We start from the raw sequence: 24,928 nt of genomic DNA on the forward strand, positions 1-24,928 counted from the left end.
CTCTGAGTGTAGCATTTAGCAATGGTAAGAATTGATTGATAACCTAGAAAAAACTCAAGGCTAGTGTTCCTAGTTTTATTCCAATGTGTTGCAGTGATGTGCCAAAGACATTCATATAATTGAGTGCTTGTATGCTCTACATTAAAGAATTCTGAAAAGATTTTAAGAATCATTACACAATGACAGATGCCAGATAGAAATAAAATTATAATTATCAGTAAAAATTATTTGTAATGCTTTTCCACAAAGAAGATATTAAATTTTAGCTATTTAGTTTATTATTGATATATTGTGTTTGTATTGTGTGTGTGTGTGTGTGTGTGTAAGCACGTGTGTGCATAGGGATATGAACCCATATGAGGCTTTATAAACAGAACCGTGACCTAGGAAAGTATTTTTTCACTATTTATTTTAACATTTAGGGAGGAAGTCTCTTCAAAAAATATTGAAAATACAGCCTCTTTAAGGAATACTGAAAATAGAGCATCTTCAAAGAGTATTGAAAATAAAGATACAGAAACAAATCTACAGTCTAAGCTATGGTCATCTTCCTTCTTAAAAGAAAGCATAGGTAATAATGTTTTATGTGAGTAAATGTAGCTTCTCTTTGAGCCTTCTTCCATGGCCTTTGGTATTCTGACAACTCTGTAGGTCTGGAGCAAATCAAAGGAACCTGTACTATAATTTTTGAAATTCATGTTCCAGATGATTCTGATATGCGAGTATGGCATTCATGCTATACATTATATAAAATGGTAATGATGAGGCATTTTAGAATGGATTAAAATACCAATGAAAGCATTAACTTCCATTCATTCAACAATGGTTTATTGAGTACCATGACTGTTTTAGAAGCTGTGGATACAATAGTTGGCAAATAGGAAACATCCTTGCCTTTATGGAGTCCACATTCTAGTGGGAGATAGTCAACTATTAAATATAAATAATAAACAGAAAAATAAGACAATGACAGGTTGTGGTAGGTGCTATAATGTAAATGAATGGCTCAGTGTTAGTAAATTGAATGAGACGGTTCCTGTGACATCCCATGAAGTCTTTAATTCCCTATTATGACCTTACCCTGATGACATCAGCATGATGAGTCTTGAACAGACCGGGTACCCACTGGAAGATCAGGGTGGCTGTGAGCTGATGGAGACTATTAATGAAAGAGAAGCAGGTAGATGTCCTGAAGAGCCCAGCCATCCTACTCTTGGAAGGACTGGTACCTGTTTTCAGGGTAGCATTTTTTGGTTTAGGCAGGTGTTTGCTGTGGAGTCTGGAGTTTTATCAGCTTTTTGTTTTTTTGGCCTGCGTTTTCCTAACATTATTGTCTCTTGAGATCTCCTTGATTTCTTCATTTTATTTCCGACACGAGTGTTTCTACATGATTTGGAGTAGCTAATGGCCAAACTCCCGTCCAAGAAGGCATCTCACAAGACTTCCAGACACTCAAAATCTTACAAGAAGGCAAGGTTTCACACAAGTTTGGGTTGAAACTGTGAAAGACCTTGGTAGAGCCAGAGCAGTTGACAAGCTCACTCAGTAGTATTTCCCAAAGAGATAATTTTAGGAAACACATAGTAACTTTTTTTAAAAATTAGTTTAATGATAATATATTTCAATGTATGTTAGAAAAAGGTAAGACATGGTCATGAATATGGATTCTGGAGCCAAACTGACTCCCAGATCCACCACTTAATTAGTGGCATGAAGTTGGGTGGGTTATTTAACCTCTCGGTCTCTCTGTTTCATCTAAGAACAGAGTGAAAATAGTACACACCTCATTGAGATGTTGAGAGGATTAAATGAGTTAATATATCTAATGTTCAAAAGAGTAATGACTTATAATGTTTGTTGGGATTATTATATGTTATTTTTATTCGTATATCCATAAGCTTCATGGATGGTAATATTTGTGATCTGATAAAACTTATATGTTAAAAAAGTAGATTCAAAGAAAAATACTGAGTAATTAGTATAGGTGATACTCATATGGCAAAAATAGATGCAGATAATATAAGAATTGAACTGTTGGAAAATGTTCCAGTAGATTGTGTCATAGAGACTTTACTTCTTAAATAATTCTCTAATCTACTTCCCCCCTCTCCATCCCTATTTTACCAGTTCATATTAGTCATATTTCTCACCTAGACTTTTAAAAGAGACCTCTAAACTCTCTCCTTGCTCTTTTTATTTTTTGGTCTCCCCTCAAATGTACTTTCCACCGTCCTGACCAAGTGTTCCTCCAGAAATGCAGATTTGACCATACTTGTTTTCGTACTTAAAATCCATCATTAGTAGGGTTTACTTTTAGGGTATAGTCCTAATTCCAAGGCTCCTGGCCTGTAAGATTCCATTATCTACCTACCCCTCCAGCCACATCTGTCACCATTTTAGTCTCAACCTTGACTCCTAAGAAGTGTCAAAGTGCTTTGAGGCACGGTCTTGTTTCTGTGTTGGTTCATGCTGTTTCCTCTCCTTAGAAAAACTGATCCACTCAGACTGGGCAACTCCTGACCACTCTCCAGGTTGGCATGGGGCCTTCCTTTGTTCTTTTGTTTATTCCACACGTTTTTATCACCGTACTTCCATACTGCTTTATCACTATCCATTATGTTTCTGACTCCCCAATTAGAGTGTGAATGAGTACCCTGAGGTCAAGAACTGTCATTTTTGTGTTCCTGGGACTCTACATAGTGCTGGGCACTGAATGGGTAGTTATTAGTGCTTATTTTTATTTTTCAGTCATCTGCATTTCACCGTAACTATTGTGTTTCGACATTAGAAAAATCATTACTAATGTTATGTAACTTCTGGTTATAGCTAGAATACTTCACATGTCTCTTTTCTTTAAAAAAAATGTTTTTTAACGTTTATTTATTTTTGAGACAGAGAGAGACAGAGCATGAATAGGGGAGGGGCAGAGAGAGAGGGAGACACAGAATCTGAAATGGGCTCCAGGCTCTGAGCTGTCAGCACAGAGCCCGACGCAGGGCTCGAACTCACGGACCATGAGATCATGACCTGAGCTGAAGTTGGCTGCTTAACCGACTGAGCCACCCAGGCACCCCCACATGTCTCTTTTCTAATTTGCGTGTGTGTGTGTGTTGAGAGAGAAAGAACTTTATTCTCAAGTATCCAAGCAGTGACATGACCTGCCTGAGAAGAACTATTTTCTTTTCAGCCTCTCCAGTCTTACTTTTACTCTCCAGGCTCTTTATTTCATATTTACCTTCCTATAAGAACAATTTAGGAAATGTATTTCTGGAGGTAGAATAGTATTCATTTCTTTTTTTTTTCTTGAAATCATATTTTATATAAACAAAACTGTTTTCCATTTACCATTAAAATTTTAAGCGCCAAACAACACTAAGATTAGTTCAGTGTTTTGGGTTTGTTTTTTTCCCTCTTGGTAGTTGTATTACTTTTTTTTTTTTTTTTTTTTTTTTTTGGAAATCAGGTAAGTTCATTGCAGTGCTGTTTAGTCATGAAAAAAATAAACCCCAGAACAGGGAGCCATATAGTATATATACATCTTAATTTAGGAGTAACCACTTTTAATTTTTGAACTTTTCAGTATTGATTAAATTATGCATATTCTGGGGTGCCTGGGTAGAGTGTCTGACTCTTGATTTTGGCTCGGGTCACGATCCCAGGGTCACGGGATCTAGACCTGTAGTGGACTCTGTGCTGAGCATGGAGCCTGCTTAAGATTCTCTCTTTGTCTCTCTCTCTCTCTCTCTCTGTCTCTCTCTTTCTCTGTCTCTCCCTTTCTCTCCCTTTGCCCCTCTCCCTGGCTTGCATGTTCTCTCTCTCTGTCTCTCTCTCTAAAATAAAAATTTAAATTTAAATTAAAAAAATATGCATATTCTATTTTAGGTCAAGTGGGCAAAGATGCAGTCCTTCAAGAGCAGGAGAAAAATAACAAACGTTGCCTTCAGGGTATTGATGATAAGTTATCTGAATCGACAGATGATGATGGTGAAGATGATACCAGTGATGATGATAATGATGAAGACAGTCACCCTAATAAGGATACTCATGCTCCATTAGAGTTAATGGCAGAAGTAAGTTTAACTTGTGCATTATAATGTAAGAAAGTTAAAAATATTAAAATAAGTAGTGTATAGTCTTGAAGATTGAAAAAATAGGAAAAATATCCTTGCCCATATACAGATGCTTACCTAGCTACTCATCTCTTACTACCTTCACGAAGTGAGAGGTGAGAGAAGATTCTGGAAGTGACTTATTCTGCCCAAGGCAGAAACAGGAATAAAAGTTTGGGTACAAAACTCTGCAAGGACTGCTTTAAGGGATGCTTTCTACACAACTGGGCACCATGCTAGTTATTGGGGATATTTAGAGATAGATAAGAAAGATATGTCTCCCTTGAAAACTAACAGGTATAATGTGTATAGTACAATTTATAATAAAATGAAATCTGTGCTAGTAGAAGTATTTATGAAGTTCTCAGGGAATAGGGAGGATTAAGTGACTGAGAGTAGAAGTAGAAGAAACAGGATAAAGGAAAGATTTTTAGAAGAATAGTCATTGGAGTTTTAGAAACTTGAAGGAAAAGGGAAGCTCAGGAATTCATCAAGTAAACAAGTAGAGATGGCATTTTTGGCATAGGAAACATGTGCAAAGGCACTGAAGCCTGAAACATCACATGCAAAAGTTGTACATAAACGTTTACTGATAATTCTATGTAGAAAAAAGCAATTTTACCCCAGTTGTGGTATCACAGTCTACCTTTAGTTAATATTATACATCTTCATGTACATTGTAAGAACTTTATAACAATATATTTTAATTTCCCCCTTCTTATTGTCATGCATTTTACTTCCATGTATATTATAAGCCCTATAATACATTGTTACTATCTTTATTTTAAATGGTCAATCCTCTTTAAAAAAAATTTTTTAATGGGAAAATATCTTTTTTGGAACACATTTCTGGTGTTCTTTATAGCTTTGTGTAGAACCCAATTTCCACCTGATACTATTTTCCTTTTACCTGAAAAACTTCTTATGGTTTCTTTTGTATAATGTAGTTCTGTGAGCAGTGAATACTCTCAGCTTTTATCTGAAAAAGTCTTAATATCTTCATTAAAAAAAAACTTTTTTAATGTTTATTTTTGAGAGAGAGAAAGAACATGAGAGGGGGTGGGGCAGAGACAGAGGGAGACACAGAATCTGAAGCAGGCTCCAGGCTCTGAGCTGTCAGCGCAGAGCCCAAGGTGGGGCTTGAACTCACAAACCATGAGATCGTGACCTGAGCTGGTTGGGGGCTCAACCGACTGAGCCACTGGGGCGCCCCTATCTTCATTTTTAAAGAATGTATGAGCTAGGAATTTGTAGGTTGCGAGGTTTTTTTGGTGCAGACAGTCCCTGACTTTTAATGGTTCAGCATACAATTTTTCGACTGTATAATTGTGTGAAAATGATATGCATTCGGTAGAAACCATACTTTGAATTTTGAATTTTGATTTCTTCCTTACCTATTGATATGTTGTATGATTACTCTCTCATGTGCTGGGTAGTTGCAGCATTCTGCAATTCCCAGCCAGCCACGCAATTATGAGGATAAACAACCAATACACTTACAACCATTACATTTTTCATTTTCAGTATAGTATTCAATAAATTACATGAATTATTCAATACTTCATTATAAAATATATTTTGTGTTAGATGATTTTGCCCTACTGTAGGTTAATGTAAGTGGTCTGAGCATGTTTAAGGTAGGCTAGGCTAAGCTATGATGTTTGGTAAGTTAGGTGTATTAAATACATTTCCAATTTATTTCAACTTATGATGGGTTTATTCCCATCATAAGTTGAGGAAGATTTGTACTTTGAAAGCTGTTCCATTGTCCAATACTTTGCATAGTTTCAGACAAGATGTCTGCTGTTATTTTTGTCCATCTGTATATGTTTTTTTCTCATTATTTAATTTTTTTTTCTTTCGTATTATTATTTTTGGCAATTTGATTACAATATGACTTGATGTGGTTTTCTTCACATTGCTTCTGCTCATTGAGATTCTTGGGTCTATGAGTTTATAGTTTAAACCAGATTTGAAAATGTTATTAAGTCTTCAAATAATTGTTTTTTTAACCTCTTCTCTCCCTCTCTTCTTCTGGGCTCCAAGTTACATGTATGTTAGACGACCCAATGTTGTCCCAAAGGTCACTGATGTTCCTTGTTTATTTTCTGTATATATTACATTTTAGAAATTTCTATTGGTCTCTCTTCAAGTTCATGATCTTTTCTTATAGTTATACTCTACTGTTAATCCCATCCTTCCTCCCTCCCTCTCTCCCTCTTTCTCCATATATGTGTGTGTATAAAATTTCAGATATTTTATCATCTCTAGAAGTTTTAAATATTTTATATCAGTTATTTCTCTCATCTATTCATATATTACTTTTAAGCATATGACATATTTATAATAGCTATTTTAACGTGCTTGTCTGCTATGCTATCGTTTTTGTCAATTCTAGGTCGGTTTCTGTTGCCTAAGTGTTCTCCATTATATGGGTCATATTTTTCTGCATCTTTGCATGCCTAGTAATTTTTTTTTACTAAATCATAGACATTAAAAATTTTATATTCTTTGGCACAAACTTTTGTAGTTTTCCTTTAAATATTTTTGGGCTTTGATCTGGGACATAGTTGGGTTTCTTGGAAGCAGGTTTCTCTTTTTGAGTCTTATCTTTTAAGCTTTGTTGGGAGGGTCCAGGGTAGCCTTTATTTTTTTTATTTTTATTTTTTCAACGTTTATTTATTTTTGGGACAGAGAGAGACAGAGCATGAACAGGGGAGGGGCAGAGAGAGAGGGAGACACAGAATCGGAAACAGGCTCCAGGCTCCGAGCCATCAGCCCAGAGCCTGACGCGGGGCTCGAACTCCCGGACCACGAGATCGTGACCTGGCTGAAGTCGGACGCTTAACCGACTGCGCCACCCAGGCGCCCCGCAGGGTAGCCTTTATATTGTAGGGACAGTACTAAGGCAATGCCTTTATGAGGACTCTTCCCAATGCTCTGTGTATTAAGAGGAACTTCTAATCTGGCTGGAGAAAACATGAGCTCTGTTCAGCCCTGTGTGTTATTCAGTAATTGTTCTACCTGCTCATTCCAGCAATTCTTTCTCTAGCCTCAAATAGTTTCTTCATACTCATATGCAGATGAATTCCAGACAAAGACTCAAAGAGACACCTCTGTAGATTGCTGGAGCTCTCTTGAAAATATAACATTGGCCTCTCTGAACTCCAAACTGTCTTTTTTCCACTCCAATCACTGGTATCTGGTTCCTTCCTGCCTGTGCTGGTACCTGGAAATAGCCCACACCCGTAAACTGAGGTAGTAATAGGACCCATCTTGTTTCTCTTCTCCAGATCACTATCCCATAATACCTATTGTCAAATTACTGAAAACTCTTGTTTCATATATTTTGTACAGTTTTATGGTTGTTTAGGAGGGAGAAAAATCTGATCTCTATTAGCTCCATCATGGCTAGAAGCCTCAATTAGAGTTTTAGCATAAAATGCTAAAGTGCTTGCCTTTTAATATAATTTAACCGAAATGCTAAGCCATGGAATCATATAAAGAAATCAGACACATTTGCCATATTTTACTCTTAGAATAAAGCATATGTAGAGAGTTTTGAAACTTCCTTAATATTATAAGGTGTTTTAGCAAGGGAGAAAAAAATTGATGCCAAGCATTGGGAAGATTTTACTTAGCCTCATCCTTTGACTGAACATCTATATCATTCGTGAATTATAAAGCATTCAAAGACCCTATTTGCCATAACCAAACTCTTTGTAGTTGCTCATTTTATTGCTTTTTTTTTTAATTTTTAATTTTTTTTTTTTTTTTTTAAGGAGAGAAAGAGCATGAGCAGGTGAGGAGCAGAGAGAAAGGGAGATACAGAATCTGAGGCAGGCTCCAGGCTCTGAGCTGTCAGCACAGAGCCTGATGTGGGGCTCAAACTCACAAGCAGTGAGATAATTACCTGAGCCAAAGTCAGACACTTAACCAACTGAGCCAACCAAGTGCCCTGTCACTATTTCTTTTGTTTTTTATTTTTTTAAATTTTTTTAATGTTTTTATTTATTTTTGAGGCAGAGAGAGACAGAGCGTGAGCAGGGGAGGGGCAGAGAGAGAGGGAGACACAGAATCCAAAGCAGGTTCTAGGCTCTGAGCTGTCAGCACAGAGCCCAATGCAGGGCTCGAACTCACAGACTGTGAGATCATGACCTGAGCTGAAGTTGGACTGAGCCACCCAGGCACCCCTTATTTCTTTTCTATTTTTTTTGACATTAAATTATAAAAGTAATCCATGACTTCATTTTCAGATAAATATTCAAACAATATGAGATTGCTTATTTTCATATGTTATGCTGTATCTGTGCATAAGATCTTTTGTTTTCAGAATGCATCTCTTTTGAAATTCTCAACTTTATTTTCAAAATTTTCAAACCTACAGAAAAATTGAAAGATTAGAGACAAACCAAGAAACAGACTCATAACTATAGAGAATAAACTGATGGTTACCAGAGGGGGGATGAGTGAAGGGATGGGTGAAAGAGGTGATGGAGGTTATGGAGTGCACTTGTGATGAACACTGGGTGATATATGGAATTGAATCACTATATTATCTACCTGAAACTAATATAACACTGTATGTTAACTGTACTGGAATTAAAAAAATAAACAAAAACAAAATATAGTTAACAATTAAAATCACAACATGAATTTTGATGGAATCCTGCCTAGGAAAAAATCTTAAAGACAATTAAAAAAATTTTAAAGACAAATTGGGAAGTCTCAATTTGAATGTAATATTTTATTACAGAATTACTGTTAATTTTCTTAGATGTGATAAGGGTATAATGTTACACTGAAGCATGAACTTATTCTTAGGAGACCCATGCTTGAATATTTCAGGGTGAAATTTTACAATGTCTGCAACCGTCAAATGTTTCTGTGAAAAATATCTAGACTATCTACACCTTACCTATCAAAAGAGAGAGATAAAGCAAATGTAGCACAATGTTAAGAAGTGTTGAATCTAGGTAAAATGTATACGTGTGTTCATAGTTCTAATCTTTCAATTTTTCTTTTCTTTGTTTTCATCATAAGTGTACTCTTTGATCTGTAATATTCCATTGTGTATAATATACCACATCTTCTTTATCTGTTTATCTATCAGTGAACACTTGGGCTGCATCCATAATTTGGCTATTGTAAATAATGCTGCTATAAACATAGGGGTTCATGTATCCCTTTGAATTAGTGTTTTTGTATTTTTTGGACAAATACCCAGTAATGCAATTACTGGATCATAGTTTAGTTCTATTTTTAACTTTTTGAGGGACCTCCATACTGTTTTCCACAGTGGCTGCACCAGTTTGCATTCCCACGAACAGTACAAGAGGGTTTCTTTTTCTCCACATCCTCTCCAACACTTGCTGTTTCTTATGTTTTTGATTTTATCATTCTGACAGATATGAGGTGATACCTCATTTCAGTTTCAGTTTGCAATTCCCTGATGATGAGTGATGTTGAGCATCTTTTCCTGTGTCTGTTGGCCATCTGAATGTCATCTTTGGAGAAATATCTGTTCATGTCCTGACCATTTTTAATTCGATTGTTTGTTTTTTGGGTGTTCAGTTGTATAAGTTCTTTATATATTTTGTATACTAACCCTTTATCAGATATGTCATTTACAAATATCTTGTGTTCAGTAGATTATCTTTTAGTTTTGTTAATTGCTTCCCTTTCTTTGCAGAAGTTTTTTTTATTTTGATGTAGTCCCAATAGTTTATTTCCCTTGCCTTAGGAAACATATCTAGAAAAATGTTGCTATGGCCAATGTCAGAGACATTACTGCCTGTGCTCTCTTTCAGGATTTTTATGGTTTCAGGTCTCATATTTAGGTCTTTTTTTTTTTAACCTTACAATTTTATTTAATATTATCAATGTAATATAGGTAGTCATAGTTTTATTTTTTTTTTTTCAACGTTTATTTATTTTTGGGACAGAGAGAGACAGAGCATGAACGGGGGAGGGGCAGAGAGAGAGGGAGACACAGAATCAGAAACAGGCTCCAGGCTCTGAGCCATCAGCCCAGAGCCTGACGCGGGGCTCGAACTCACGGACCGCGAGATCGTGACCTGGCTGAAGTCGGACGCTTAACCGACTGCGCCACCCAGGCGCCCCTGTAGTCATAGTTTTAAAAAGTGTCATTATTCTCTCTTTCTTGAAAACTACTCTGTTTTTTTTATTTTTTGCACGTACCTTTTCATTTTTTAAAAATGTTTCTCCATCCCCCCACTTTCAATCTGCAAGTGTCTTTAGGTCTGAAATGAGTCTCTTGTAGGCAGCATGTAGATGGGTTTGGTTTTTTTATCCACTCTGTCACCCTATGTCTTTATTGGAGTGTTCATTCACGCTCAATGTAATTATTGATAGATTTGTATATATTGCCATTTTGCTACTTGTTTTATGGGTTTTTTTTGTAGTTTTTCTCTAATCCTTCTCTTGCTCTCTCTAATGATTTGTTGGCTTTCTTTAGTGATATACCTAGGTTCCTTTTTCTTTATTCTTTGCGTATCTATTAGTGGTTTTTGATTTGTGGTTACCATTAGGTTTGTATATAACATCATCTGCATATAGCAGTCTATATTAAGTTGATGGTCACTTAAAGTTGAACCCATTCTTTATTCCTCTCCTCACCATGTTTTAGGTATATGGTGTCATATATTACATCCTTTTATTTTGTGAATCCTTTGACTGATTTTTTACAGAAATATTTAGTCCTACTACTTTTATGTTTCCTACTTTTCATACTCTCACGTATGTTCTTTCTTTTCCACTCAAAAAGTCCCCTTTAATATTTCTTGTAGGGCTAGTTTTGTGGTCATGAACTCCTTTAGTTTTTGTTTGTCTGAGAAGCTCTTCATCTCATTCTATTCTGAATGATAGCCTTACTGGATAGTGTTTTTGGCTGCACGTTTTCCCCATTCAGCACTTTGAATATATTCAATATATTCCACTTCCTTCTGGTCTATCCACTGAAAGCCTTATGAGATTTCCCTTATAGGTAACTATCTTCTTTTCTCTTACTGCTTAATTTTTTTTCTTTATCACTACTTTTTGCCATTTTGATTACTATGGTGTGGACCTCCTTTGGTTGATTTTGTTAGGATCTCTGTGCCTCCTGGATCTCTGGGTATCTGTTTCCTTCCCCAGATTAGGGAAGTTTCCAACTATTATTCCTTCAAATAAATTTTCTGCCCCCAATTCTCTCTCTTCTTCTTCTGGGATCCCTATAATGTGAAAGTTATTATGCTTGATGGAGTCACTGATTTCCCTAAGACCATTCTTGTTTTATGTAACTCTTTTTTCTCTCATTTGTTCAGCTTGATTACTTTCCATTACTCTATCTTCTGGTTCATTCATTTGTTCCTCTGCTTCTTCCAGCCTGCCATTTATTCCATCAAGTGTATTTTGATTTCATTTATTATGTTCTTTCTCTCTTATTGGTTCTTTTTTTTTATCTCTGTGTTAAGGGTCCCACTGATGTCCTGCACCTTTTTCTCAAGTCCAGTGAGTATCTTTATGGTCATTACTTTAAATTCTCTATCAGGCATATTACTTATATCCATTTCGCTTAGGTCTCTTGCTGTGATTTTGTCCAGTTCTTTCATTTGTGACATATTCCTCTGTCTCTTCATTTTGCCTAACTCTCTGTGTCTGTTTCTGTGTGTGTTAGGGAAGTCTCTTGCTCTTGTAAGTAGGGGGAAGGACATGCACTTTTGACTAGGTAGCACTGGTCCTCTTCCACAGGGGACACACAGCTACCACAGAGACAGAGCTGGGCACTCCACAAAGGATGAGCAGTCAGGGGATGCAGTTTTAACAAGGTGCACACGTCCTCCGTGAGAGGTCAGGAGAGGCACTGCTGGCAAGGTTTGCAGGGGTCTTCTGGGGGAGAGGATCTGCAACACAAGGACTGAGGCAGGCCTGACTGGAGGGGGCGGGGTGTGGTGTAAGCAAGGTAGGTAGTGAATGCCAGTGTTGTGCTGGTTCCCACAGGTAGTTGTATGTTTATGATGAGGGGCAGGGGAGGGAATTGGAGCCTGCCAGCTCCTTTGTTCCTGGAGAAGTTCCTCCCCAAACTCCTGAGTTGGTAACCAACTCTCCCTCCCATAAGCTCCAGGTGACTTTCAAACTGTTTACAAGCTGTATCTCTGAAGGATGTTTGCTGTGCTATCTCTTTAAGGGTAAGGGCTCAGCGTCCTATCACCCTCTGAGCTCTCCCAGAGCCAAGGCTGCTGAGTTTTAAAGTTTCAGGCTTTAAGTCCCTCTGGTTGTAAGCACTCAGGAAATTTAGCCCCTCTGGTTTTCAAAGGCAAATGCTGTGAGGATTCCTCTTCCCCCTGCAGGCTCCCCCTGTGTGATAGTCTGTTTCTCACCCCTCTCTGGGTCTGTGGCTCCCTTCTTCCAGTGGTCAGATCTATGGGGTTTAGGTTCCCACTGAATCCTCACCCTTCTGACCCTCTTTGATGTGGCCTCTTTTCTATATTCAGTTGTAGAATTTGTTTGGCCAGTCTTTGGGTCATTATCTGGGTTGTTTGCAGTGATGCAAGTGTTACCTAGTTGTATTTGAGGGACAAGGTGAGTTTAGGGTCCTGCTACTCTGCTATCTTCCCTGGAAGTCCCATCTCTTTATTTTGAATGTCACAAATAATTTAATGTAAAACCACTTTTTTTAAACCTGTCTTCTTAATTTAGCTTGACTTTGAAGTTTTAAGCAATTCTCATGAAAGTCTTTAGCCAAATATCCATTGCATGAATTTCTTAATTTCACTGCATTTTGAACTGTTAAAAGGAAATATATACATACACATTTTTTTGTTAACAGCAACAACAAATAGGTCAGTGCTAAGTACATTTTTAAATTGATTCCATGCTCCTTTTCATTTTCTGAGGCTAGTATTATTAACATAATGCTTCATGAAATAGACTAGATATTAATTGATATTGAGAAATTCTTGTTAATTTCGTTAGGCGTAATAGCCATAGTGTCATTGGGTTTTTAATTTAAAGTGAAATGAGGGGCGCCTGGGTGGCGCAGTCGGTTAAGCGTCCGACTTCAGCCAGGTCACGATCTCCCGGTCCGTGAGTTCGAGCCCCGCGTCAGGCTCTGGGCTGATGGCTCGGAGCCTGGAGCCTGTTTCCGATTCTGTGTCTCCCTCTCTCTCTGCCCCTCCCCCGTTCATGCTCTGTCTCTCTCTGTCCCAAAAAAAATAAATAAACGTTGAAAAAAAATTAAAAAAAATAAATAAATAAAGTGAAATGAGATGATATCTGTAAAAAATCTTAAAACAGTCTAGGCAGACTGGGGAAAAGAATGTATAGTAATATTGATACAATCAGATTGACAAAATATTAATTTTTGAAGATGAGAATTGGAGATGTGTACTTCTTTTACTATTTTTTCTACTTCTGTGTTTATTTAAATTTTCCATAAAGATTTTAAAAATATAAATAATAGCTACATATGATACTGGTCACATTCTCTGTTATGAATTAAACTAGGCACTGAAAATAAAAATAACTACAATAACAAAACTACTTTAAACTAAAAGGTATTCTTCTGGATGACACTTGAATTACAAATCAAAATCAAAACTAAACTTACAAACTACTTAGAAAATAGTGATAACCACAACACTAAATATTAAAGTTTTCAAAAAGAGCTTAAGGTTTTGAATACTTAAGTGATGACACTGATGATTCAAAGTGGAATGACAACAAATGAACTAAATAGTAATTCCTAGAAAAAGAACAAAATAAATATAAGGAAAATAAGAAAAGGAATTAAATAAACAAAATTCAAAGTAAATACCAAATTACTATATCCATTTAAGAACAGGATATTTGAAAAAAGAATGACCTAGATAAACCACAAGATACCATAATTAAAATGGAAGGAAACCACAAATAGGAATGAAAATAAATAGGTCTTAATAGACAAAAATAGATTTTAAAAATGTAACAGGTGCCTGGGTGGCTCAGTCGGTTAAGCCTCCAACTTTGGCTTAGGTCATGATCTCACGGTTTGTGGGTTCAAGCCCCATGTTGGGCTCTGTGATGACAGCTCAGAGCCTGGAGCCTGCTTTGGATTCTGTGTCTCCCTCTGTCTCTCTTCCTCTGCCCTCCCCTGCTTGCACTGTCTCTCCCTCTCTCTCAAAAATAAGTAAATATTTAAAAAATCTAAAAAAAAAAAAAAAGAAAACAATTCTGTTTAATGAGTTTACCATAGCATTTATTAATATGTGAAAAAGTGGGGATTATGGTAAAGGTAATGGTTTATAGAAAAATCTGCAGAAGTGTTCTATTTCCATTAGAGAAATGTAAATAATCATACCTGTGGAAGAAACTGAAAAAACTGGTAGAGAACTTCTTAAAATGGTGCCTGGGTATATATCAAATGTCTAGAAACATGGGGAAGTGTCTCTTCTAATACTCCATGCCCTTGCCTCTTGCAGAAGAAGCCTAGTATACCTGCCTATGTTCAGAATATAGTGCACACAATCAAGAACAATCATCTAAGTTTAGGGTTATTTTTTAATGGAAGCAGTCTAAGTAAGTTTTAGAATAGGACATTAGTTTTATTAACCTGTAACCTAAGTAAAAATATATATAAGAATATTTAATTTTATGGGGAGAAAATTATCATGATATGTGGCTTTTTTTTTTTTAATTTTTTTTTAACGTTTTTATTTATTTTTGGGACAGAGAGAGACAGAGCATGAACGGGGGAGGGGCAGAGAGAGAGGGAGACACAGAATCGGAAACAGGCTCCAGGCTCTGAGCCATCAGCCCAGAGCCTGACGCGGGGCTCGAACTCACGGACCGCGAGATCGTGACCTGGCTGAAGTCGGACGCCTAACCGACTGCGCCACCCAGGCGCCCCAATATGTGGCTTATTTTTAATAAGTTACTGAGGGGCGCCTGGGTGGCTCAGTTGGTTAACCAACTGACCTTGGCTCAGGTCATGATCTCATGGTTTGTGGAATCAAGCCCCACATCAGGCTCTGCACTGACCATGTGGAGCCTGTTTGGGATTCTCTCCCTGCCCCCTCTCTCTGTCTCTCTCTGACTTGTACTTTCTCTCTCAAACTTAAAACAAAATTTTTTTTAATAAAAAAAAAAAATTACTGAATAGGGGCACCTGCGTGGCTCAGTTGGTTGAGCATCTGACTCATGATTTCGGCTCAGGTCATTTTCCCAGGGTCATGGATCCAGCCTTGCATGGGGCTTTGCGCTGAGCATGGAGCCTGCTTAAGATTCACTCTCGCTCTCGCTCTCGCTCTTTCACTGTTTTGCTCTCCCCCCCACCCTCTCTCCTACTCACATACATGCTCTCTCTCTCTCTAAAATAAGCAAAAAAACTTACTGAATAATCCTAGTTTTTGTGAATATGTGTTTAACTTATGGAAAAATACTAAAATGATATGATGAAGATGCTAAAAATAAATATCTCTGGATGGTAGAAATATAAATGCTTTTTAGTTGGGGACAGAATGTGTTTATTTAGCTTTTAAACTCCCTACATACAAAAATATGTACTACTTTGTAACAATAAAAATATAATAAAAGTGAAACAAGGGACGCGTGGGTGACTCAGTCGTTTAAGCATCCTACTTCAGCTCAGGTCATGATCTCATAGTTCATGAATTCGAGCCCCACGTCGGGCTCTGTACTGACAGCTTGGAGCCTGGAACCTGCTTCAGATTCCGTGTCTCCTTCTCTCTCTGCCCCTCCCCTGCTCATGCTTGGTCTTTCTGTCTTTCAAAAATGAATAAACATTAAAAAAAATTTTTTTAATAGTAAAATGAAATGAATTACAATCTTAGTCATGTAATTATGGACTAAGTTTACAAAAAAAAAAAAAAAAAGCTGTATCTGAACCAAAGGGATATTAAAGTGATGAATGTCTTTACTATCTTTGCCGGTTGAACCAACCTATGTATTCTGAAATTGTTAAGTAATATACATATAGTATGGCTGCAGTAACATAGAGGTATCATACTTGTTCTCTGTTGCCTTGCCATGGGAAGTCCTTAAATATTCTTCATTAATTGATTATAGACTTCTGCAAAAATGTAGAAATATTAAAAGAAAAATATTTAATAATTAATGTAATATTTTTAGGGGGTTTATTATTGACATTTAAATTCTCTCTGAAAGTACTTATCTGAAGAGTTTCTTAATGTTTTCCAGTTCCTGAGAGCAGAAATGGGCCAAGACTACCATTTGGCAAAAAAATTATGTCAGATGAGTAAGTACAAAATACTTTTATGTTTTCTTTTTTTTCCAAAATACTTTTCTGTTTTCTAATCTTTTATTTGTTTCTAAATGCATTTCATAATTTGTAAGATGGTCTGATTATTATAGCCTAGTAAACTCCCTAATAGTATCTCAGTGATTCCTTAATAGTAAGTTAAGTTGATTGGTGTAAGGACTAGTTTAGACATATAGAATAACTTTGGGATAAACTAAAAAAGACTAATCAGGGGCGCCTGGGTGGCTCAGTCAGTTAAGCGTCCGACTTCAGCTCAGATCATGATCTCACAGTCCTCAGGTTCAAGCCCTACATCGGGCTCTGTGCTGACAGTTCAGAGCCTGGAGCCTGCTTTGGATTCTGTGTCTCCCTTTCTCTCTGCCCCTCTCCTGCTCATGCTCTGTCTCTCTCTGTCTCAAAAATAAATTTTAAAAAACATTAAAAAAAAACATTAAAAAAATATTTTAAAAAGACTAATCATCACTGGAAAATAAATAAAAATCTTGACCTTCATGATAATGAGTTAGTTAACTTTATGCCTTTAGTTTCAAAGACATGTCAGGTAGTATAGCAAACCTTACTTAATATGCATTTATTCCACAAATATTTGAGTGCCTCCATGTGCCAGGCACTGTTTTAGGCACTGGAAGTATAGCAGTCAATAAGACAGATAACAATCCCGCATTTATATCTAGTATCAAACAGATAACAAATTCATATATAACTAGTGTGTCATAAATGATAGGTGCTATGGAGAAAAATTAAGTAGGGAAGAAGGAATAGAAAGTACTAGAAAGATGCAAAGCAGTTTTGAATAAGATGGTCTAGGAAGGCAGGACTCATAGCAAATGTACTGAGATGCAAACATGCCTGATGAGGAACAGCAAGGAGGCCAGTGTGATCAGGGCAGAATACCTAAGGGGAAGTGTGACAGGAGATGAGGTCAGAGAGGTTATGGTTTGGGGATTATGTAGATTGCATAGCACCCTTTCATAATTTAAGGACTTTGGCTCTTTCTCTGAGCAAAGTGGGAAACCATTGGGCACTTTTGAGTAGAGAAATAATAACGATCTACTTTATTTTTCTTTCTTCCTTTGGTTTTTAGTAGTTTGGCTGATGTATCTTACACTTAGGCTGTTGTTTCTTTTTTTTTTTTTTTCGTTTCTTTTTATCTCTATGCTTTGTTTTAGAATTGTTCTACTAACCTACCTGTTTTTGAGTTAACCTGTCCTATCTTCTGCTGTGTTCAATCTGCTGTTAAAACTATCCAGTGAGTTCCTGGGGCTCCTGGGTGTCTCAATCGATTAAGCGACGGACTCCCGCTCAGGTCATGATCTCGCGGTTTGTGAGTTCAAGCCTCGCATTGGGCTCTGTGCTGACAGCTCAGAGCCTAGAGCCTGCTTTGAATTCTGTGTCTCCCCCTCTCTCTGCCCCTCCCCTGCTCATGCTCTGTGTTTGTCTCTCAATAATAAATAAACGTTAAAAAAGTTTTTTTTAAATATAATGTAGGAATTGTGAGGATCTACTTTCACTGGCCTCACATAGACTCCCCGCTATGGATACAGTACTTCTTACATCATTGGCTAAATTTTTTTAAGATCGTATTTTTAAGTAATCTCTACACCTAACGTGGGGCTCGAACTCACAACCCCAAGATCAAGAACCATGTGCTCTTCCAGCTGAGCCAGCCAGGCACCCCTCATTGGCTAATTTTTAAAATGGGTTTCTTGAATGCTTTTCGCACTACTTATTTTATATCCAAAATAATTTGCCTTGTCTAATTTAAGCACTTTTGACCTTTAGAGCCATTGAATAAAATATTTTGATTAAAAGTATTTTTGGGTGGTGCACAAACAGAATTTCTGATAAGAAGGACTCCTTCAAGAAAATCGTGTCCATTCCCATTGTTACAAATAACAAAGCAGAAGCAGAGAGAGGCTAAGCGGCTTGGTCAGCACCATTCAGGGAGCTAGTGGCATGGCCAAACTGGAGCCCAAGCTGCCGCCTCCCACAGCACCCCTCTTCTGTTGGGGGCTGGGGTACAGGTGAGTGAGTCTGTAGCTCTCAGTCCCAGCTCCCAGAGTTTCTTGTGCAGCCTAATAGTGGGAAAATTCATGTATTATATTTCCGTATCCATCAGTCATTTTAGAAAGCCTCTGGCTGAAGCTGATAAAATATATGCACTGATATCACTACATCTGTTAGTCACTTTTGATTGTTAGGCCTGTAGTATATCGCATAAATAGCAGGTGCTCAATAAAATGCTTATTGACCTGAGTCAAACCAGTAAACGTCCATTAAATACCGGCATTGAGAATGAAAAAGTTCAAACTGGTCTATCCTAATTGGGTTATGTCCCCGTAAAATTTCTCTCTCTCCCTCCCTTATGTCAAGCACAGACTTGTACCAGACATTGTGCTGGGAGCTGGAGAGAAAGCAGGTATCACAGCACATATGCTCTAAACCTTTTTGGGGTTGACATTAACCATGGTTTGGTTTGGTTTGTTACTCCACTGGCTCAGCCAGTAATACTGTTCACTTTTTTCTGTCAGTGTCAAATAGCCTCAGACTAGGATTAGAAGACAGGAAAAGGAGCTGTGGAGGGCCCTAAGACCGGCACCATGCCAGGTGGGAAAGAACACTACTCCCAAAAGAGGAGGATGACTGGAAACGGGGCAGAGAGGTGCAGAGATGGGAGCGGGAGCTGGCTGCATGTGCATGCAAAATAGGATTGGCTACCCCTGAAGCAGATTCCAGCCAATGATGTGAAATTAGGGAGGCCCAGGATTAGCAATGCTAAGCAAGTTCAGGAAAGAACAGAGAGTTGGAGACACTGTCTCAGGGGGAAGAAAGTACTAGTTTGATGCTAATAGGAAACACTTGGCTGAGGACTGACCAAACTTCCTCTCTATATTCAGAACAACAGACAAAATTAATTTTTTTCATCTAGGATGGCGTCAGGTTATTTTATATGTAAATGCTTATAGTATATTGTCCTTTTTTCTTTCTTTTTCATTTTTTTAAATGTTTATTCAGTTTTTGAGAAAGCATGAGCAGGCAAGGGCAGAGAGAGAGGGGGACACAGAATCCCAAGGAGGCTCCAGGCTCTGAGCTGTTAGTACACAGCCCAATGCAGGGCTTGAACCCACAAACTATAAGATCATGACCTGAACCAAAGTTGGATGTTTAACCAACTAAACCACCCAGGTGCCCCAGTTTGTCTTTTTTTCCCTATCTTCTACCTCTGCTATAGAACATTCCTTTCTCTCTCTCTCTCTCTCTCTCTCTCTCTCTTTCTCTCTCTCTCTCTATATTTACTTATTTATTTATATATATCTCTCTGTATATATCTATATGTATTTATATATATTTATGTATCTCTCTATATATTTTTATATATATTTATGTATGTAAACATAGATTATTTACATATTTATGTATTTATGTGTCTGTATTGAGCACTTACTAATAATGAGAACATTCTTGAATACCTTGTTTAATTCTTAAAACAATTCTATGGGGCAGATATTATGAACCCCATTTTACAGTTGAGGAAACTGAGTCTTAGCAAGGAAAACTAATTCACCTAGGATTAGATCCTAGGTCTGGCTTGAAAGCTTCTGATATCCTACTATATTTCCATTTCCTCATTTGATTAGTAAACTTATAACTCTAGTCAAGGAGGCAGAGACTTGGAAAAGAGGTACTTTTGTGGGTCATTCAGGCTTGAAATGGCTCCTATGGTCAACTAATATATTTATTTTCTTTGTATCTGAGGCAATTAATTTACATAAAGTAATGCATCTTTGTCCCTTCTGAAATGTTTTAAAAATTCATTTTCTGAATAAAGCCACTGGTTGCCGGTATGTTTCCTTGCTGTCCAATCACAGTGTAATCATTTATATCTCTGTTTGGCTTCAGGGCTTCCCACCTGGCATCCATTGGTTTCTTTTCTCTTCATCCTGCCTTTAAAAAAAGAAATTGTATTGGGTTCCCCCAAGAAATTTTATTTGTCGGTAAAGGCTTGAATTTTATCTGTCTTTCACACACAGTTTTTATATGTGCCTAATATTTCCTCAGCCATTTTCCTGCTATGTCATGCAGAAGTGATATATTGGCTGTATGCCATTTCCTGCCAGGCATTGGAAGCATCCTGGGAAAGTGGTTTTTAAATGGGACTGAAAGTCAAGAGTCCCAAGTACTTTTCTTAGTTCATCTCATGATTGACGGTGAGATGTTGTGCCGGTCAATCTTTCTATTTACTGGTCTCTTCACCTGTAAGAAGGGAATGTGCAGCTCACTTTTCTCAGGGCACAACAGTGCTCCTCACAGCAGCCCAAGATTTTACACACAAAAAACATTTAGGCCTGGAAGACCTACTCATCAATTATAATAATTCTAAGTGTTTGACAATAATGGCCTGAGAACCAAAATGGTTCTCATCATTTTGGTCTAACACAATTACAGATGTATCTTCAGAAAAGATAGTTACTCTGCAGTTTTCTTTTCCTTTCTTTTTCTTTTTGAGTAAAGTAAATCACTCTTTCCTTTTTAACTTAAAGTATAATTAAAAAAAAAATTTTTTTAACGTTCATTTACTATTGAGAGACAGAGAGAGACAGTGCTAGAGCATGGAAGGGGCAGAGAGAAGGGGAGACACAGAATCCGAAGCAGGCTCCAGGCTCTGAGCTGTCAGCACAGAGTGCGACGTGAGGCTCGAACTCACAAACCGTGAGATCATGACCTGAGCCAAAGTCAGATATTTAGCCGACTGAGCCACCCAGACGCCCCTAACCTAGAGTATAATTTTATCTAGGCATCAAAGGACTGCTTCCTACTATTCATTTATTCCATTTTTTAATGTTTTGAGGGCTCCGGCTCTGTGTCAGTCTCCTAGGGATGCTACAGTGAACAAGACCAATGTCTTATCTACCTTAGAATAGCCTCCAGTCTGAGGGACTTAGAGCCCAATGCACAGCAGAATCCCCCAGCTCCCTGCCCCAGCTCTTTAGCCGGAAGGAGACATCCACTGAACATTTAGGAAGGAGCCAAGCCTTTCTCTAGGTCCAAAACCATTCCAGGAAAATGAATGATAATCAGCAGTTACTTGGTTCTTAGTGCACTAAGGACTGGACTGAGTGTTTTATCTGCATTATCTCATTGATTCATCAAAATGGCCTAATGTGGCCAATAGTATTATTACAGATAATAGAACTGAAGTACAGAGATAGTAAATATTTCCCCCATGGAGACCCAACTAGACAGTGGCGGAACCAGGATTCACATCTGACAGTCTTTCTTCAGGGCCCATATTGGAATCTGTTTATGGACTCAGGTTGGGAACAACTCCTAAGACACTAACTGAATGTGCTAGAGGCTTTTACCTTTTTACCAACTCTACTAGCCTGTCAAAGACTTTTTGATTCATCATCTAGAATGCATATTTGTGGGCTAAGTTTTAAAGCAGATACCTTTCCCTCACTCTGAAAATTGACAATTGTAGAAGTCAACAGTTTTTTTTAAACCATGAGAGTAGCTGATCTCATACTCCAATCCCATGAAATGATCCTAATTCCAATATGAAATTTTCTAAACTGTATTCAAGATTTCTTAGTAAGTGTTCAACCAAAAAGGCTTCCATGGGAATAGTAAGTTGGGGAAACCACATTCTCATAATGGTCTGAGCATATTAATGGTTCTGTAAAATCCTGCAATTTCTTCTACTGTAAATTTTACCTGATTAACCTCATTTGACCTAGTTTCCAAAATATGTATTAATATCTTAAGAAACTAGCTAGTATCCCAAGGGGCAAATTGGAGAAACTCTGCTCTTGAAAAGGCTCAGAGAATATTTAGACTGCTAATGATAAGTATATTTTAGTCCAATTTAAAATGAATCAAGATACTTTTATTAGAAATCTTAAAAGGTGTCTAAATACCTATAGGATCCTTAAAAGCAGGCACACAGTCATGCTAACCCAGACTGATGGTAAATTATGTTGGTAGATTAGGAAATAGAGACACTGGTTTGGTGTGTCAGGATGAAAGCCATATGGGATGAGGTCCTCTGAGCACTGGGGCCTAGTTGAACCAGCCACAATTATTTGTCTTACTCTAAGCCAGAAGAATAGCACACTTGATGTTTTAGCGCCCCCTGGGGGCCATCAAGATAGTGCACAGGAGTCACAACATTAAATGGCTAATGCAAAATTATGAATACCCCTCAAGGCAGGTAGGAAGAAGGTAGAGAGAGATCTGGGGTTAAAAAATAGCCTAAAGAACTCTGAAACAAAAGTTGAAAATGTTTCTAACCTCTAAAACATTGGTACCATACCACCAAGCCTCCCAAAATCTACTGATATGGTCCAAAGATGACACATGCTGTTAAGTAGGCAATGACTAGGGTGTAAATCAGGGTAAAAGTTTTCAGGATGAAGAGAAAAAAGAAACATAAGTTCTCTCTCTTTGAAAGATGAGTTTCTCAAAATGGCATCTCTACCATGGAAGAGCTTGCATTAAAAAAAATCATAATAAAATTCCGTTCTGTGTTCAGATAAGGTCTCTCTTGTAGACATTGAGTGGGAGAGATGAAAAGCAGGATTAACAGACCTCCAGGCACAGTCTTCTCATTAGCAAAGCCTCCACATTTTACAGGATATGTACCTTGTTTGTGGGATGATTATATTCAAGAAACACTCTGGCTACAAGGCCTATGAAGAAAGCCTCATAGTGGTGGAGATTGCATTTTTTAGACAGGAGGTAGAAAATATATTGAGCATTATTTCTCTTACAATGCACCTATGATAAGTAGAACATTTTCTGTATTTACACTTTGGTATTCCTATGGTATAATTGGTATTTGTTGCTTTGTGCATTTTTACTTACTCTGATTGACAGTTCCAATCTCATTCTGAGGAGTGCTTGCTGAAACACTTTGAAGATTAATAACACACATTCTGTTGTCCATTTTCAGTTCTAATCTATGAACCAGAAAATCCTGAGGCCAAGGAGTTTTTCTCACTTATTGAAGAAATGTTGCTGATGGGTAAATTTAAAAATTGAAATTCCTTCTTTCTCATAGAACTATGAGCAGTCACTATTTAAAAACCTATTATCCCAGGAGATTAGTGAAGTACACCCTCAGAAAGTGGTTAATAAAAGGCTAACTGGTTGTCTTGGATGGTTTAATGAAACCAACTTGTCCTTTGTAGATGGTCAGGGTGACTCCCTTTTCTCTGTGGGGTAGAACTGCCCGAGTAAATCAGGCTCCCTGGGTACCAGGCATCAGGGACTGATACAGTCTTCACAAGGAACAGAACGTGCTAATTGCCACACATGTTAAAAGAGCTATCCCACAATTCCAAGGAAAACTAGTACCCTCTAAATTATCCTACATCTCACTTACTCTTATTATATTTAATTAAGAATTACATTGACAATAGTAAAAAAAACTTTATAGACCTATGTTTTAAATATACTCTAAATCCATAAACATCTTTATACCAGTAAGAATATAGTCTTTGTACTACTATTTTGACCCTACATACAGTTAACAAAGTTCAGCTCAGTCTTCATGTTCCAAAGATAGGTATTTCTTAGTGGAGGGAGAAGCAAGAAGAATTATGATTTTTCAAAGAGTAGAAATATCAAGAACATTTTAAGCAATTTTCTTCCTTTCTATGGCAGAGAAATCTCAAAATCTTGAGGAAGATGATGAAGATAGTGAAGAAGACAGTAGCAGTGAGAGTGAAGGAGAGAGCAGTGAGGAGCTAAGTGAAGAAAGCTCTGATGAATGCGAAGATGGGTGATGAAGGTTGCTGCTATGGTTTAATCTTCATGTATTTTCATTACTGTATACATGGAAATATAAGGGAGAAAGCTGCATTTTAGTCTTGTTCTTTATTTGGCACAGAGTTCTTTTAATGTATCCGTATCGGTTTGAGCTCCTTCTTGATATTTAGTTCTTACCTCTATGTGAGTTACTCAGAGAGGAAATTAGTAATTGAAAATATTTACATAGCTGTAATTGTGTACCAGGTGCTGTTGTGCACACATTAGTTCATTTAATCCAACAAACCCATGAGGCTTGGGTTAAAACAACACAAATTTATCGTCTTACGCTTCTGGAGGTCAGAAATCCAAAATGAGTCTCACTCAGCCAAAATCAGGATGTCAGCAAGGCTGCACTCTTTCTGGAAGCTCTAGGAGAAAATCTCATTCCTTTCTTTTGCCAGCTTCTAGAGCCTCCACACATTCCTTGGCTCCTGGCCTCTTCCTGCATCTTCAAAACGAGCAACATCTGGCTGAGATCTTCTCACATTGTCATCTCTCTAATTCTCTCTCCCATCTGTTGTGATTTTTGTTAAAGTAACATTTGTTAAGTAGAGCCCTGGTGTGTCAGATGGTTCGTGATGCTTCCACAAAGACCACAAGGGAAAGTAAAATGAGAAGTTTATTATTCACAGGTCCTGGAGGAGGTACATGGCATGCATCAGAGGGGCCACATAAGGAGGTCAAGGTGCAGACAGAGTGGACAGCAGGACCAGGGGCATGCCTTTAT

The 24,928-nt window shown here is 37.6% G+C and overlaps 1 protein-coding gene across 1 annotated transcript in view; it reads left to right on the plus strand.

Annotated features, from left to right (window-relative positions):
* ERICH2 (glutamate rich 2) overlaps positions 1–24,250 on the plus strand; it is a 36,687-nt gene extending 12,437 nt beyond the window's left edge. Inside the window, exons 6-10 of the mRNA XM_030327072.1 lie at positions 423–571; positions 3,883–4,070; positions 16,308–16,365; positions 23,342–23,413; positions 24,055–24,250. Coding sequence (XP_030182932.1) covers positions 423–571; positions 3,883–4,070; positions 16,308–16,365; positions 23,342–23,413; positions 24,055–24,176 — 589 coding nt within the window. The 3' untranslated portion in view covers positions 24,177–24,250. The remainder of the gene's footprint in view (positions 1–422; positions 572–3,882; positions 4,071–16,307; positions 16,366–23,341; positions 23,414–24,054) is intronic.
* The last annotated feature ends 678 nt before the right edge of the window (positions 24,251–24,928 follow it).

This window comes from Lynx canadensis, chromosome C1, assembly GCF_007474595.2.
Source record: "Lynx canadensis isolate LIC74 chromosome C1, mLynCan4.pri.v2, whole genome shotgun sequence".
NCBI lineage: Eukaryota > Metazoa > Chordata > Mammalia > Carnivora > Felidae > Lynx > Lynx canadensis.